Source organism: Moschus berezovskii, chromosome 11, assembly GCF_049115385.1.
Source record: "Moschus berezovskii isolate FMDL1 chromosome 11, NW_MosBer_1.0, whole genome shotgun sequence".
Lineage (NCBI taxonomy): Eukaryota > Metazoa > Chordata > Mammalia > Artiodactyla > Moschidae > Moschus > Moschus berezovskii.
Genome location: NC_142470.1, coordinates 59,222,064 through 59,238,456, shown reverse-complemented (window position 1 = coordinate 59,238,456; position 16,393 = coordinate 59,222,064). Strand labels below are relative to the sequence as shown.

At 38.4% G+C, this 16,393-nt stretch overlaps 1 protein-coding gene across 3 annotated transcripts in view; it reads left to right on the top strand.

Annotated features, from left to right (window-relative positions):
• LOC129539296 (charged multivesicular body protein 3) overlaps positions 1–16,393 on the top strand; it is an 82,993-nt gene that overhangs the window by 9,046 nt on the left and 57,554 nt on the right. For 2 of the 3 annotated variants that reach the window (XM_088841359.1, XM_088841360.1), the window contains 2 exons: positions 4,240–4,355; positions 9,677–12,084. The exons of the other annotated variant lie outside the window; for it this stretch is intronic. In XM_088841359.1, the coding sequence (XP_088697485.1) occupies positions 4,240–4,355; positions 9,677–11,252 (1,692 nt within the window). In that variant the 3' untranslated portion in view covers positions 11,253–12,084. Of the gene's footprint in view, positions 1–4,239; positions 4,356–9,676; positions 12,085–16,393 lie in introns of those variants that run through there. 3 annotated transcript variants of the gene reach the window in all.

The following is a 16,393-nucleotide window of genomic DNA, read 5'->3' as shown; positions in this document are numbered from 1 at the left end:
AAATGTGTGGGCCAATAAAAAATGTTAGCATAGATTATCTTTCCCAGCTAATAAGTTAGGTGGTCTGTAAAGTGCTGCTATCTTGAGAGATCCTAAAGAACTATTAGACAATGAAGTGGAATCCAGGAAAATTAGTACTAGGGAAAATTTAGTAGTTTTTCTCCTGGAAAAAAGTGTATTTTTAAATACACTAAATTAGAAGTCTTTATGTGTAACTGGACTCAAGAACATTGATGTGCAATAGCATAACCAGGTACTAGTTATGCTAATGTTGGTCAGAAAACATCCCAGGTGACATGTTGCTGGGGAAGGGATTTTCATTCTAACAGAAGTCAGCTTGGAGCCTTTAGATAACCTATATAATCTGAAGTAAAATAATGAGTTCAGTCGCTCAGTCATGTCTGACTCTTTGTGACCCCATGAACTGTAGCATGCCAGGCTACCCTGTCCATCACCAACTCCCGGAGTCAACCCAAACTCATGTCCATTGAGTCGGTGATGCCATCCAACTATTTCATCATCTGTTGCCGTCTTCTCTTCCTGCCCTCAATCTTTCGCAGATCAGGGTCTTTTCTAATGGGTCAGCTCTTTGCATCAGGTGACCAGAGTATTGGAGCTTCAGCATCAGTCCCTCCAGTGAATATTTAGGACTGATTCTGTTTAGGATTGACTGGTTTGATCTCCTTGCAGTCCAAGGGACTCTCAAGAGTCTTCTCTGGCACCACAGTTGGAAAGCATCAATTCTGTGCCGCTCAGCTTTCTTTATGGTCCAACTGTCACATCCATACATGACTACGGGAAAAACCATAACTTTGACTATACCTATAGAGTCAAATAAAATTTTTTTTTGCAATGCCTAAGGGATTTTTCATTTTTATGTGGTTCTGTCAGGAATTATTAAACTCTTAAAAGCAGATGTTAGAATAGCTTGCATAAATAAGGCCCTGAGGTTAAACACTGCCATGTACCTGCTTCAGGGATGTTCCCCTTTCTCTTCACACACTTTTGTTGCCTGTGCTATAACCAGGGATGCTTATATCAGTTATCATGACCTAAGTTGATTAACCCCTTGATACAGTGTCATTGTAAATACAGACCTGAAGTGTTTGGATTATTTGCAGCCTTTCTCAGGAATGAGAGTGAAAGGGGAGTTACTAAAAACAACAGGGACTATGGCAATATGATTTTATAGAGATTTTTTTTAAACCTGAGTAATCTGAAAAAGAAGTCAAGATTTCTTTGATTACTTAATGGATAAAAGAGCTACCATATTGACTCTTCAGTGGTAGGAAAAGAAGAGAAGAGAAGAGAAGAGAAAAACCTGTCTTCTTAGATCTCCGTTATTCTTCAGATAAAATTTATCAAGTACTCTTAGACAATAGAAAACTGTGGAGGTTAGGAACTTATTGGGTAATGTACCTGTGTGAACCTCCTTAGAAAGCAGTTTTACCTCCTAAGACCATGTCCTCAAATTGCCCTCCTGGCTACCTCAACCGTCTGAGCATTTTGATAATACGTGTCTCCCTCCATGAGGCCTTTTATTTTCACTCAAGAGTACTATCAGAGCCATTAGTTCCATACCTTAAGTTGTGTATTTGTATATGTATTTATTAAGCACCAAAGTTACATTACAAACTGTTACATACCTATGTGTGTCTTTGTAGGTATGAGAATGATAGTATCGGTGATATATGGCAAGGATTATTAGATAATAATCTGTTGGCACATAACATGAACTTTTTTATTATTTATTTTTGGCTGCACTGGGTCTTTCTTTCTGTGAGTTGGCTTTCTCTAGTTGCAGGGAGCAGGGGCTAGGCGAGTTTTGTGGTGTGCAAGCTTCTCTTGTTGTGAAGCATGGGCTCTAGGGCTTCTGGGTTTAGTTGTTCCTCAGCACGTGGAATTTTCCCAGACCAGGGATCAAACCCCTGTCCCTTGCATTGGCAGGCATATTTTTAACCACTTAGCCACAGGGAAGTCCTAAAGTGAACTTTAAGTTACTCTTCACCATCATGTAGGTTCTCTCCTCCTGGTGCCCTTGAAATTTGTTAGATTTCCCAGTGGAGAGCCCACACATGAGGTATTTGCTCCGTCTCTTGCCTCACCCAGGCACTCATTGCACACACTCACTCCCCTGGGATTTCACTTGCTGGAGGCTTTGTGAACATGGAAATGGCCCTTCCTTCTAGATAGTTTAGTGGCCCCCAGAGTGTTGTCCTATAATGTTGGATTAAATAGTATCAGTACTGTAACATTCATGAAAAGTAACTTGGCCTATATACCCTGGGCTTAAAATACATCACACATATGAATTCATAAAGTCATAGGACATTTTTGGCTTTCCTTTGCATTCTCATTTAGTTATTTCTGGTTTTAATTTTTGTTTTAGTATATAATTTTTGTTTGTTTTTCTGATATCTCTGTTGAAATTCCCTTAAAGTAGGAAGATAGAGAATAAAGGGAAAAGGTATTAACAATTAGAAAGGCTAAGAAAGAAGTCATTGCATATTTTGAAGGTTAACCTATGGTTTTCTTTTTTTAAAAAATCTTTTTCTTCTTCTTATCCTAATTGTCTTTGAAAGCTGTTTGCAAATTTGAAGTTAGAAGTTCAAGAATGTAGAATTTATTAATGGTAATTTTTTTATATGTTAGAATCTTTGTGATTGTTAAGAAAAATGCCATGGAAGTAGTAGTATTGATTCAGTTAGTTCAGTTCAGTTGCTCAGTCGTGTCCAATTCTTTGCGACCCCATGAACCGCAGCATGCCAGGCCTCCCTGTCCATCAACAACTCCTGGAGTCCACCCAAACCCATGTACATTGAGTTGGTGATGCCATCCAACCATCTCATCCTCTGTTGTCCCCTTCTCCTGCCCTCAATCTTTCCCAGCATCAGGGTCTTTTCCAATGAGTCAGCTCTTCCCATCAGGTGGCCAAAGTATTGGAGTTTCATCTTCAACATCAGTCCTTCCAGTGAACACCCAGGACTGATCTCCTTTAGGATGGACTGGTTGGATCTCCTTGCAGTCCAAGGGACTCTCAAGAGTCTTCTCCAATACCACAGCTCAAAAGCATCAATTCTTTGGTGCTCAGCCTTCTTTATAGTCCAACTCTCATATCCATACATGACCACTGGAAAAACCATAGCCTTGACTAGACGGACCTTTGTTGACAAAGTAATGTCTCTGATTTTTAATATGCTGTCTAGGTTGGTCATAACTTTCCTTTCAAGGAGTAAGGGTCTTTTAATTTCATGGCTGCAATCATCATCTGCAGTGATTTTAGAGCCCAGAAAAATAAAGTCAGCCACTGTTTCCACTGTTTCCCCATCTATTTGCCATGAAGTGATGGGACCGGATGCCATGATCTTAGTTTTCTGAATGTTGAGCTTTAAGTCAACTTTTTCACTCTCCTCTTTCACTTTCATCAAGAGGCTCTTTAGTTCTTCTTCACTTTCTGCCATGAGGGTGGTGGTATCTGCATTCAGTCAAGCATAGTTTAATAGAAAACGTGTTTAACTCTTGACTCCATAATTATACTTTAGAAAAAAGTGAAATTTGAACTCATTGAACCCACACGTGGTCATTTTAGGTAAGCTCTATTTGGGTTATTTAAATTTTTCCTTTTAGAGCAGAGAAATGACTCCAAGGTCCATTTTCCTTGCAGATTAATTCTAGAGAATAGGCTGCATGGAAGAGAATATGGCTTGCTTTTTAATTTGGTTTTGATCCCCTTATGTATAACTGCCACAGAGTATGAGAATTCCCACAATGTTTTAGATCTTTTTCTGTAGAACAGTTGCTTTTTCTTACAAGAATTACAGTGATAATATGATCATCCACTTAACAATACCTAGGGATAGAATCGGAGAAGACAATGGCAAGCCACTCCAGTACTCTTGCCTGGAAAATCCCATGGATGGAGGAGCCTGGTAGGCTGCAGTCCGTGGGGTCGCTAAGGGTCGGACACGACTGAGCGACTTCACTTTCACTTTTCACTTTCACACATTGGAGAAGGAAGTGGCAACCCACTCCAGTGTTCTTGCCTGGAGAATCCCAGGGGTGGGGGAGCCTGGTGGGCTTCCATCTATGGGGTCACACAGAGTCGGATACGACTGAAGTGACTTAGCAGCAGCAGCAGCAGGGATAGAATATGTTTTTCAGAAAAAGTAAATAGATGTAAATGGTTGGTTTGACACCATTTTAGGTGATTAAAATTTCTCTTTTCCTTCTTGGGAATAGGTCATTGCAAATGACAGAAGTCCTTTGGTGGATAAAATCCACTGGGAGAAAATGGTGAAAAAGGTGTCAAGATTTGGAATACGTACAGGCACGTTTAACTGCTCCAGTGACCCCAGGTAAGTTGATGGCAATTCTTAGAATTTGAGTTCTGACCAGAAGTTTTCAATGTTAATAAAGACAGTGGTATTAGAAGCCTGTTTAAACTGAAAATTAATTAGCATGCTTAGCACAGTGTTAGTTACACGTGTGCTTGATTAATAGTTTTTGTTAACTGGCAGTTATTTACTTTCTTTCAGATCTCTTTTTATCTGGTTCTTCTGTGCTGTTTCTAACAGGGTGACTCTTTAGAGTATGTCTTTGGTCTTTTTTGTTTCAATTTTATTTCCCAAAGAGACTTCAGTGCATTCATGGCTTTAGGTGACACCTTTGTGCTGATCTAAGTCTTCCTTAATTTGAACTTCTAGTTTGTATTTTGACACTCGTTTCTATCTGCCCTACAAGTAACCCAGATGGAATATGTTCCCTAAACCTAGGGTTCAAATTCATATTCATCTTTTTCTTTAGTAAATCCTATGTCCTTTCTGCCTTTTTCTGTCCTTTACTATTTCTTTTTTTCATTTTCTCAGACAAGAATCTTTGCAGGCGTTTTTGTTTTTCTTTTTGTCATCATCTCCAGTATTTAGTCTGTTACATTATTTTGTTTTACTATCCCATTGTTCTTCAGAATGTATTTTATTTGAATTTCTAGTGCCTCCAAGTTATAACTTGAATTAATTTATTTATTTATCCATTCAATAAATATTTAATGAAGGATTAGCATGTACAGCATGTTCTGTTTAGTGCTGAGGACAGGGCATAGCATATGTACATAGAAACCCCCATGTTAGGTAGTTTTTAATGTAGATAGACACGGCTGACTTACTTATGTCCCTTTTATGTGGTCACAGTGGGAGACCCATTGGCTGAAGAAAACCTGCCTCCACTACTGCTTCACCTCAGATTCTCCCACCCTTCTCCTGCAAGCTCATGTTTGCTTTGATTTTCCTTACTGTCCTTGTTTTGCTCACTTGTACACATTGGAGAAGGAAATGGCAACCCACTCCAGTGTTCTTGCCTGGAGAATCCCAGGGATGGGGGAGCCTGGTAGGCTTCCGTCTATGGGGTCACACAGAGTCGGACACGACTAAAGTGACTTAGCAGCAGCAGCAGCAACATAGGCTGAGACCTGTGGGAGGAGGACCCCTTAAAAGTTGAGGATAAGAAGGGACGTTGTTGTGTCTCCTCACTCACATGTAATTTCCTCATTTACCCACAAAGCTCCCCTTCTCACCTTTACCACAGAATCTTGATCGTGTTGTGATGCCTTAGGTTTAAATGTCCGTGATAGCCTAAGTGTTCATGTTCTTATGAAAAGGAAATCATTCTTATTTCTATCTTTTGTTTACCAAAGACAATTGCACTTGGTCTTATTTCATCATTCCCAAATAGAGTATAGGTGAAAGACCTCCCCCCAACCCCACTGGTGATTGCAATACCAGAATGAATGATAGTTCTAATATATTGATATTTTTTTTTTGAGATAATGCCAAAAGTCAGTACTTAACATTGCTAATTTATTGAAAAGTATTCAGAGTTTATTTTTTTAAATCAAGAAACTAAATAATACATTTAAGTACTATAACTTTTAAATATATTAGAAAATATCAAGTAAAAACAAATATACAAAAATATGAAGTTTAAACACATTTCAGTCTAATATAAATTCTTAGATAACATTAATAGAGAACTCAAAATGAAGCTAAGCAGAGTATAAAGTGAAAATAATCTATTAAGCATGAAAACCTGAAGGAAATAGTATATTGATTTTTAATATAATCTTGTAAAGGAAAATGTGTCAGAAGTGTCATGCTGCTGCTGCTGCTAAGTCGCTTCAGTTGTGTCTGACTGTGCGACCCCATAGATGGCAGCCCACCTGGTTCCTCCATCCCTGGGATTCTCCAGGCAGGAACACTTGAGTGGGTTGCCACTTCCTTCTCCAATGCATGAAAGTGAAAAGTGAAAGTGAAGTCGCTCAGTCGTGTCCGACTCTTAGCGACCCCATGGACTGTAACCTATCAGGCTCCTCTGTCCATGGGATTTTCCAGGCAAGAGTACTGGAGTGGGTTGCCATTTCCTTCTCCACAGAAGTGTCATAATTGAGTCCAAATTTAGTACAGGTTTTTTCCAGCTTTTCTTTTGAAAAGCCCTATTTGATTTTATACCAGTTAAGGAATGGTAAAGAGAAACATATAAGCTACCTTTAAGTTTCCTCTGAATCCTTCATCTTGATCTTCAGATAATCCCACCAGGAGGAGACTGGTGAGTGGGATAGGAAGTCCAGGGAAGACAGTGACCTTGTCTGAAGAAACTGCAGTTTATAAACAATACCAAAGGTTTTTTTTTTTTCAGTGTTCCTTTTTTAAATATAATGTGCCATACCAGAATGACACACTAAATACCAAAACTCGGTAGCCATGTGTGTTTTTTTTTTATCCTTTTTAGTCTTCAAATTGTCTAAGAGATCTCAAAAAGTTTAAGAATAGGAGGATATTTTTGTGATGTTGTCCCTTTAAAAAGTTTTTTTGAATTAGCAGTAAGAAGTTTTTATATGGCTATATGGCAATATAACATTATTAAAAATAATATGAGTATTAGTCTTATTTTCTGTTTAACAGTTGGGTTTTAAGATTGATATGATATACTTTGTGTGTTGGATTTCAAGTCTAGAAAACATGATTTAATCTGAAAGATACATGATGACAAACAAAATCTTATTGTCCTAGGTACTCTTAAATTCTTCTGCAGTGACAAACCTTAAAACTGTCAATGTCACTTATCTCTGAACTGAAAAGAAAGTGCATAGTGCATTTGTTTTCTTCCATGAAGAAATATATGAACTAAGACTTTGCCTGTTTTATAGGGTAAAATTTTCTGTGAGAAAGACTGTAATTTATGACACAAATCAGAAAAGCCAAATATTCTCTAAGGTGGTTATAGAAAGATGAAAACAATGACCAAGAGTAGAAATGTGTCATCACAAGTATCCCATACAATTAAAAACATAAAGCGAGTTAGATAATTAAGATGTAAATAAGACAACTATCTATATGGAGTTCACTTGTGGTTTTGGTGGGGGTGGGGGTGGAGGAAAAACTAGCATTCATATCAGTGAATTATTATTTTTCATTGAACAAAGACACAGAGTAGAAGGTATTTTATTCTGTAGGAGTATATAATTTTCAAACCATTTCAATTAAACCTGTATTGATATTAATGGTATCTGTGTTATAAAGGAAGTAAATCTACTAAACAGCAAGCTGAGTTGTGGTCTCTAATCCTGAGTCACCCAGATAGTTTCCCAGAATCATTACTAATCTTGTCTTTGTGACATAACATGTTGTCTTCACTTATCTTAAACTGTATCATGAAATCCTGAGGTAAAATTGATAGTGTCATCATAAAACCATGTGCCATGTATATCAAGACTTCTTTCTGTCTTAATCTCTTCATATAAATGTGTAGTATGCTTATGTAATTTAATTAAATATAATCTTTGCTTACTAAGTAAAGCATAATATTTATGATTTTCACACTAGTATTCTGAATAGCACAATAAAAAAGTAAATACTTTTTACCATTCATTTACAAATCTGTAGTGAACAAAATGTATCCACCTAGTAGATTTTGTTTTTTCCAACTTTACTGAGGTAAATTCATATCATATGTCATAAAACTCCACATGGTAGGTTTTTAGGAAAGACTTTTTTGAAAAAAGAAGGAAACTGTTTTACTGATTATCTCTCCACTGTAATACAGCAGCTGTTTTCATTTTCTGGTATCTCCTTTCATTCATCTTGGAGTTTGTTTTTTTTTTTTTAAGAAGGAGAGGTTTGTCACAAAGAGGATTAGAGTCAAGACTCCATTGGATAAAGCTAAACAAATGATTTAATTTTAAATTCTTCTATATTTACTCTGTTGTAAAATGGGAGTCATCCTTGGACTGAATCTCTTTTTTTTTTTAAGTAATTTTATATTTACAGAAGAGTGATAAAGATAGTATAGCGTTGCCATATATATCTTTCATCAAGTTTAGTTAGTATTTACATAACCGTGGTATAATGGTGTAAAGAAATTAACACTGGTACAATACCATTAACTGCATGACAGATTTTATTCCAGTTTCACCAGTTTTCCAATAATATCCTTTTTTCCTGAATCTCTTCTTAATCTAAAAACTTACTATCTTTGTTTCCTCTATGTTAAATACTCCTCTTCATGGTCCCCATTAAAGAGATGAGTGAATATAAAAAACATAGGACTTGCTCTCTTTACTTGTTGAGCTTTTGTGCAGATTTCTCTGTGATAGTGTTTGTGTGCATCAGGCATGTGGTGGGTGCTTGGGTTAAAACTGTGTGCAGCATGGCTCCTACCCTCAGGAACTTTCATTCAAGTCAGGGACTCAGCATACAAGGTAATCCATTTCCTTCTCTCTCCTTTGCCCACCCGAATCTAACCATTCTTCAAGACCTAGTTCAGTTCCCAAACCTTTCATGAAATCTTTACCAACTCAAACTCCCAATGAACTTCATTTACATTATTTAGTGGTAGGATATATACAGTTTTATTCTTTTGTCTCCTTAATAGGATTTTAAATTCTTTGTGAACAGGAATCATTTTCCTATTATCTATTGGATCTTACCAACACATAATGCATTGTTGTTGGTTAGTCTCTGAGTCATATCTGACTGCGACTCCACAGACTGCAGCACTCTAGGCTTCGCTGTCCTTCACTCTCTCCTGAAGTTTGCTCAAACTCATGTCCATTGATTTGGTGATGCCATCCAGCCATCTCATCATCTGTTGCACCCTTCTCCTTCTCCCCTCAATCTTTCCCAGCATTAGGGTCTTTTCCAGTGAGTTGGCTCCTCACATCAGGTGGCCAAAGTATTGGGGCTTCAGCTTCAGCATCAGTCCTTCCAATGAATATTCAGAGTTAATTTCCTTTAGGATTGACTGGTTTGATCTCCTTCTTCAAGGGACTCTCAAGAGTCTTCTCCAACAATGCATTAGTAGGTTCATAATAGATGCTGGAAGTATGTGTCAGTTCCCTTGACTCTAAGGCTTTTTAAGCTCTAAGGTTTTTGTTTAAAAAAAAGAGAGAAAGGGAGAAACATAGAGATAAAAACAAAAAGATGATAAAAAACTTTGCTTTTCCTCTTATACAGCTGCCAGGTATTGGTACTACTTTTGATTGTTTACAGGTTATTTGTTTGGGGGAGAGGGCATCTTTCAAGGGCCATAGAAATTATCAGGGAAAGACAAACTGTGCAACAGGGAAGATAAGCAAGCTAGCTCATCTAGCAGCCTTGCTGTTTACTTACAGTTCCCTCTCTTACAGATACTGCAGAAGAAGAGGCTGGGTTCGATCCACACTCATTATGTCTGTTCCACAAACGAGTACTTCCAAAGGGAAAGTCATGCTTAAAGAGTACAGCGGGCGCAAGACAGAGGTAGAGCACATTTTTAAGTGGATAACTGCTCACGCGGCTTCTCGGATCAAAACCATTTATAATGCTGAACGCTTGAAAGAAGAATGGAATAAAAGTGATCAGTATTGGGTAAAAATATACCTATTTGCAAACCTGGACCAACCACCAGCTTTCTTCTCTGCACTAAGCATAAAGTTTACTGGAAGAGTTGAGTTTATTTTTGTAAATGTGGAAAAGTGGGACAACAAGAGTTATATGACAGATATCGGTGTCTATAGCATGCCGTCATACATACTCAGAACTCCCGAAGGAATTTACAGATACGGAAACCACACAGGCGAGTATATATCTCTTCAGGCCATGGATTCATTTTTGCGCTCCTTACAACCTGAAGTAAATGATTTGTTCGTTTTGAGCTTGGTTCTCGTTAACCTTATGGCTTGGATGGACTTATTTATCACACAAGGAGCTACCATCAAGCGATTTGTGGTTCTCATAAGCACTTTAGGGACCTATAATTCTCTATTAATTATCTCCTGGCTACCTGTGTTGGGCTTTTTACAGCTCCCTTACTTAGATAGCTTTTATGAATATAGCTTAAAATTGTTGAGATATTCCAATACTACCACATTGGCTTCATGGGTAAGGGCAGACTGGATGTTTTATTCCTCACACCCAGCCTTGTTTCTTAGTACATACCTTGGACATGGTTTACTAATCGATTACTTTGAGAAGAAGAGACGGCGCAACATCAACAATGATGAAGTCAATGCCAATAACTTAGAATGGTTATCAAGTCTATGGGACTGGTACACCAGCTACCTCTTCCACCCGATTGCTTCTTTCCAGAACTTTCCTGTAGAATCTGATTGGGATGAAGACCCTGACTTGTTCTTGGAGCGATTAGCTTTCCCCGATCTTTGGCTTCACCCCCTGATACCGACTGATTATATAAAAAACTTGCCAATGTGGCGATTTAAATGTCTTGGAGTCCAGTCTGAAGAGGAAATGTCGGAGGGTTCTCAAGATATTGAGAATGACTCAGACAGTGAGAGCACAGACACTTTGAGCAGTGAGAAGGAAGTATTTGAAGATAAACTGAGCATCATTCACTGTTCTCCAGGAAGAGCAAGTCACTGTGATGCTGAGGCTTGTTCCTGTGCCAATAAATATTGTCAGACCAGCCCTTATGAAAGGAAAGGGCGGTCCTATGGATCATATAGCGCTAATGAAGATATGGAACCTGATTGGTTAACTTGGCCTGCTGATATGCTGCACTGTACTGAATGTGTTGTATGCCTAGAGAATTTTGAAAATGGATGTTTGCTAATGGGGTTGCCTTGTGGTCATGTGTTCCATCAGAATTGCATTGTGATGTGGTTAGCTGGGGGCCGACACTGTTGTCCTGTCTGCCGGTGGCCTTCTTATAAAAAAAAGCAGCCGTATGCACAACACCAGCCCTTGTCAAATGACTTCCCATCTTAACCATGTGCAATTTGTCCTTTATAAGCTTTGCGTATCTTACAGCCTGCCTTTTTAATGTTAGTCACAATGTTTTTGTGGTTTGATGTTTAGTTTAATGTTAGTGCAGTGACAGGAAATACACATTATGCTAATGTTGATGACAATTATTTGGTTGCCTTGTGTGTCAATTTGAATGCATACTTAATTGTAAAAATTTTTATTTACAACATTGGAAATTCAGAAGTTAATGTTCTTTTGTAAGCACAAAGGAAGTATGATAGAAATTTATCCTCGCAAGACTTTACAAGGTAGGATCAAATTCTAATGGAATTGAGGCAGTTTCTTATCCTAAATGTTTCCTTCCTTTTTACAATTTTTGTCCAGCACCTCTTGGTTAAATGATGTATGCTCTGAGACATGAAATTAAAACAGACCTATGAAATAAATTATTTTAAAACCAGAAGATTACAGCTTTTCTAATGTTAAATTGTTTTTGATAAGGTAGCTGAGTGGTGCAAGTGTTTTTCTTGTTTGCTAATTTCACAGTTGAGTCAGATATGACTCTTGATTCATGTGGCAGAAGTGGGTGGTGGGGGAGATATTATGTTGCTGACATTGTCCAGAAGTGGTATTAGTCCTCCTTGGTTAGCTTTGATGGGAAGAAATTTCGTGGTGGGTGTTTTTAAAAGTATTAAATCATTTACGAGTATATTCAAGTAAACAAAATAAGCTATAGCATACTAGCCACACATAGATTACTTGATATACTTTTCATGACTTTTTATTTTGAAATTTTTTTTTAAGTATAGAGAAATTGGAAACATACAGTGAACATTCATTTGTCTCATTCACCAGGTGTTTACATCTTGTTACGTTTTCTTTATCTCCTCTCTCTATGTCTATAATCTTTTTTTTCTTTTCTCTTTTTTTTTTCCTGATTTCTTTGAGAATAAATTTCAGTCATCATGATGCTTCTGTACCGTTAAATGTATCATCATGTGTCTCCTGAGAACAAGGACATTTTTTACACGTCCACCACAGCATCATCATACCCAGGAAATGTAATGTTGATTTAATAATATCTAATATACAATTCATACTCCCCAGTTGCTCCCAAAATATTCTGTATTTTTATATGTTTCTGTTTTGTTTTCACTGGGAACTCAGACAGGGTTTATGCATTGGGTTTAGTCTCTTTTCTTTCATTCATTTCTCTAGAGCAGTCACCCTTCCCTACCCCCGCCTCCTCCCTGCCCCCCCCACACACTTTTTAGTCTTTTCTGACATTTTTGCAGAGTACAGGCTAGTTGTCTTAGGAAGAGTTCCACATTTCTGGATTTGTCTTGAGTGTCTCTTCGTAATTAGATGAAAGAACTTTGCCTAGGTGGTTTCTGTTTCTCGTTTTATAACATCAGGAGTGCATGATGTCAGTTCATCCCATTGTTGGTGATGCTGAATTTGCTCAGGTAATATCTGCTTTATCTTTGCAATGTAAGGTATTTTCCACTTGATAATTAAGAAGGAATCTGTGAGACCGTGTGAGTATCCTGTTCTTCAGCAACCTTTAACCTAATGGTTTTAACATCTGCTGATGATTGTTAGCCTGAATCTGTTACTAAATAGGAGTTGTGACATGGAGATTGTTTAATTCTGTCCTTCATTCTACATTTAATAGTGGCATTTTGTGTGTGTGTATAGAGGAGTTTTCCATTTTTTCATCTCATACTTCAAAATGTCACTGTAGATCAAGATTCTTTTTATATTCAGTATGTTAAAATTCATTATTCTTTTTGATGCGCAAAGCATTCCAAAGTTGGTAAGTGGGAGCCCCTCCTCTAAGCTCCTTCTTATGTCCTGTTGACATCCCTTTCGATCTTGAAACACTTTGTTGCTTTTTGACACAAGATATTCCAGACTCACTTTGTATTTTCCCTGGCCCAACCCTGTAATACGTCATTTCTTCAAAGCGTCCAAATTTCATGGGGGACTTTTTAATATCCTTTACATTTTGTCCCTCAAAACGGTAAGAAAATTAAATTTTCTCTTTCTGAATTGCTGCTGGGTCGCTAGCAGAAACATTTTTTTCCTTCATGGCGCACTGAGCCTCATTTTCATACAGGAATGGGAATAGTAAGGAATGGCAGTTACTAACTTTGTATTAATATTTGGAAGCCTTTAAAATTTTTAAATAAGAGTATAAGCACTGCTCCTTGTGCTCTTATTATCCTTTTGGAAAAGAAAATAATGTTACTGTAAATGTTTCCTAGAGTTCTGCCATCGGTCCACTGTTCTTTTCTCTCTGGTGTTTTTAGCAGCTGTCCCAAATCACCATGTTCAGACAGAGACCCCTCCCCAGACCTTCAGCTTCATGTATAGCTCTCTGCTGAACAGCTCCTTCTGAGTGCTCTTTAGTAGTTCAGTTCAGTTCAGTTGCTCAGTCGTGTCCGACTCTTTGCGACCCCATGAATCACAGCATGCTAGGCCTCCCTGTCCATCACCAGCTCCCAGAGTTCACTCAAACTCATGTCCATCGAGTCGGTGATGCCATCCAGCCATCTCATTCTCTGTCGTCCCCTTCTCCTCCCGCCCCCAATCCTTCCCAGCATCAGAGTCTTTTCCAGTGAGTCAACTCATTGCATGAGGTGGGCAAAGTATTGGAGTTTCAGCTTTAGCATCAGTCCTTCCAATGAATACCCAGGAGTGATCTCCTTTAGAATGGACTGGTTGGATCTCCTTGCAGTCCAAGGGACTCTCAAGAGTCTTCTCCAGCACCACGGTTCAAACACATCAATTCTTCTCAAAGCAGCTCTTCCTTCTCTCTCCGTATCCCCTAGTCTTCCTCTTATGGTCCTGATTTCAATTCATACATATAATGTTATCCATTATGAAATGTGTTTTATGGAAAAGGAAATGGCAACCCATTCCAGTATTCTTGCCTGGAAAACCTCATGGATAGGGGGAACCTGGAGGGCTACAGTCCATGGGGTCACAAGTCAGACACAACTTGGCAAATAAATCACCACCACTACCATAGATATTTTAAAAGATAATTGAAATTTTCTCATCCAGCATCCCAGGGCACACCACACTTTTGGAGACTACAGGCATACCTTGGAAATATTGCAAGTTTGGTACCAGTTCACTGCAATAAAGCAAGTATGGCAGTAAAGCCATTCATAAGAATTACTTGGTTTCCCAGTGCATATAAAAGTTATGTTTTAAAAAAAGTTATGTTTACACTACTGAAGTTTATTAAATATGCAATAGCACATCTAAGAAACAATGTACAGACCTTGTTTTAAAAAAGTACATCATTGCTTAAAAAATGCTATCACCTAAACCTCCAGCAAGCTGTAATCTTTGCAATATATTGAGTAGTATTAGCCTAGAAGATAAAGCAGTCTCCTTCCCACTGGCTTACCAGGCCCTGGCCTAACTTACACACATCATGATTGTACTGCCTGCCTCTTCAGGGTCATGCTCTACTTGTTCTTGGGGCTCGCCTGTCCCCTCTGCCTCGTGTTCTCACCCCTCTTCTAGGCTTTATCTGGCTAGATCCCACTTTCTTCAGAAACGCTACATCTCCTACCCATCTTTTCTTTCCCCTCCAGGCTTATGAAGAGACACAGATATCTTTACAGTGAAAGCTCTGGTGGCAATCACTCTACTCAAGTGGTCAAACTTACCATTGCAAATAATGGAGCAACCCCATTTCTCCTTGCCCTTTCCTCATATGTGCCCTTTTTTTTTTTTTTTTTAAGGCCTCACCATTTGGCATGTGGGATGTTTGTTGCCCAACCAGGGATTGAACTCGCACCTCCTGCATTGGGAGTGCAGAGTCTTAACCACTGGACCACCAGGGAAGTCCTGCCTTCTTATATCCCAGAGATAGCTGGTATATGCCTATCCTAGTTAGTTGCATTGTATTAAAACTACACACATGTCTTTTTCAGGTGAACTCCTTTAAGGTAGGAACTGTGCTCTATTCATTAAATATATCAACATGCCTGGCATAAAATGGAGGTATTACCTTTGAATGCTGGACGTGCTATCAAAGTATTACAGAAGGTCAAGGAGTAAATAGTCGATAGAGGTTCAGGTCTTCAGGGAAGGTTGCATATGTGCGTGCTAAGTCGCTTCAGTCATGTCCTATTCTGCAACCCTGTCAACTGTAGCCCACCAGGCTCCTCTGTCCATGGGATTTCCCAGGCAAGAATACTGGGGTGGGTTGCCATTTCCTTCTCCAGGGGATCTTCCCAACCCAGGGATCGAACCCAGGTCTCCTATGTCTCCTGCATTAGCAGGTGGATTCTTTACCTCTGAGCCACTAAGGAAGCCTAGTCCACGGAAGCTTGACTCATCCTTTAATTGTGAAGCAGAGCAAACAATGCTTTTGTCAGGTTTTCCTGGAGGTAGAGAATTGAAGGAGGTATCCAAGATTGATAGACTCTGAACTTTAACTGTTTTTTGTTTTTAAGTTTGAATTCTTAGAGCGACCTAGTGAATTTAATTAAAAATTCCAAGTATGTAGGCTTTCTAATTACTGAACTCTGGTTAACTGTAATAGTGGGATGCACAATTGTGTTCTGCTCGAGTGTTTTCTTCTGTCTTCTCTAATTATTTCTTGTGTAAGTCTTTTCTTTCTTTAAAAGCGATAAGCTCCCTGAAGACAGAAGTAATGCTATAATCTACTGTTATATCCTTAACATGTTAGACCCAGAGTAGATATTCAATAAAGAATATTTCCGTGAATTTTGTAAATCTTCTCTAATTTTGCCCTTTACCAAACTTTTCACCACCTGTCTAGTATGTTTAGTCAGTGTTGCTACTCTTAGTAAAATTCTACAAACTTTTTTTCATTTGGGAATGGACTTTGAGAACATCATCTATTTGTTAATAAAGGGTCTGGTGACATGTTGCCACTTGGGTAACAATCTGGAGTTTGAGGAGGTCCTTTTACAAAGACAGAGTAGTAGAGTTTCAGACAAGGCAAAAGGGAAGTTAGAACTCTGATATTTTCAGGGCCACTTTTGTCATATTGTTTAAATGCTCTCCATTTAGTTTTACTAATTTCCTGAGCCAAGTGGCTAAAACAATAGGTTTCTGGAATAAAATGCCTCAAGCTGACTCCCAGCTTTGTTGCCAGAGGCTTGGATAGGAAG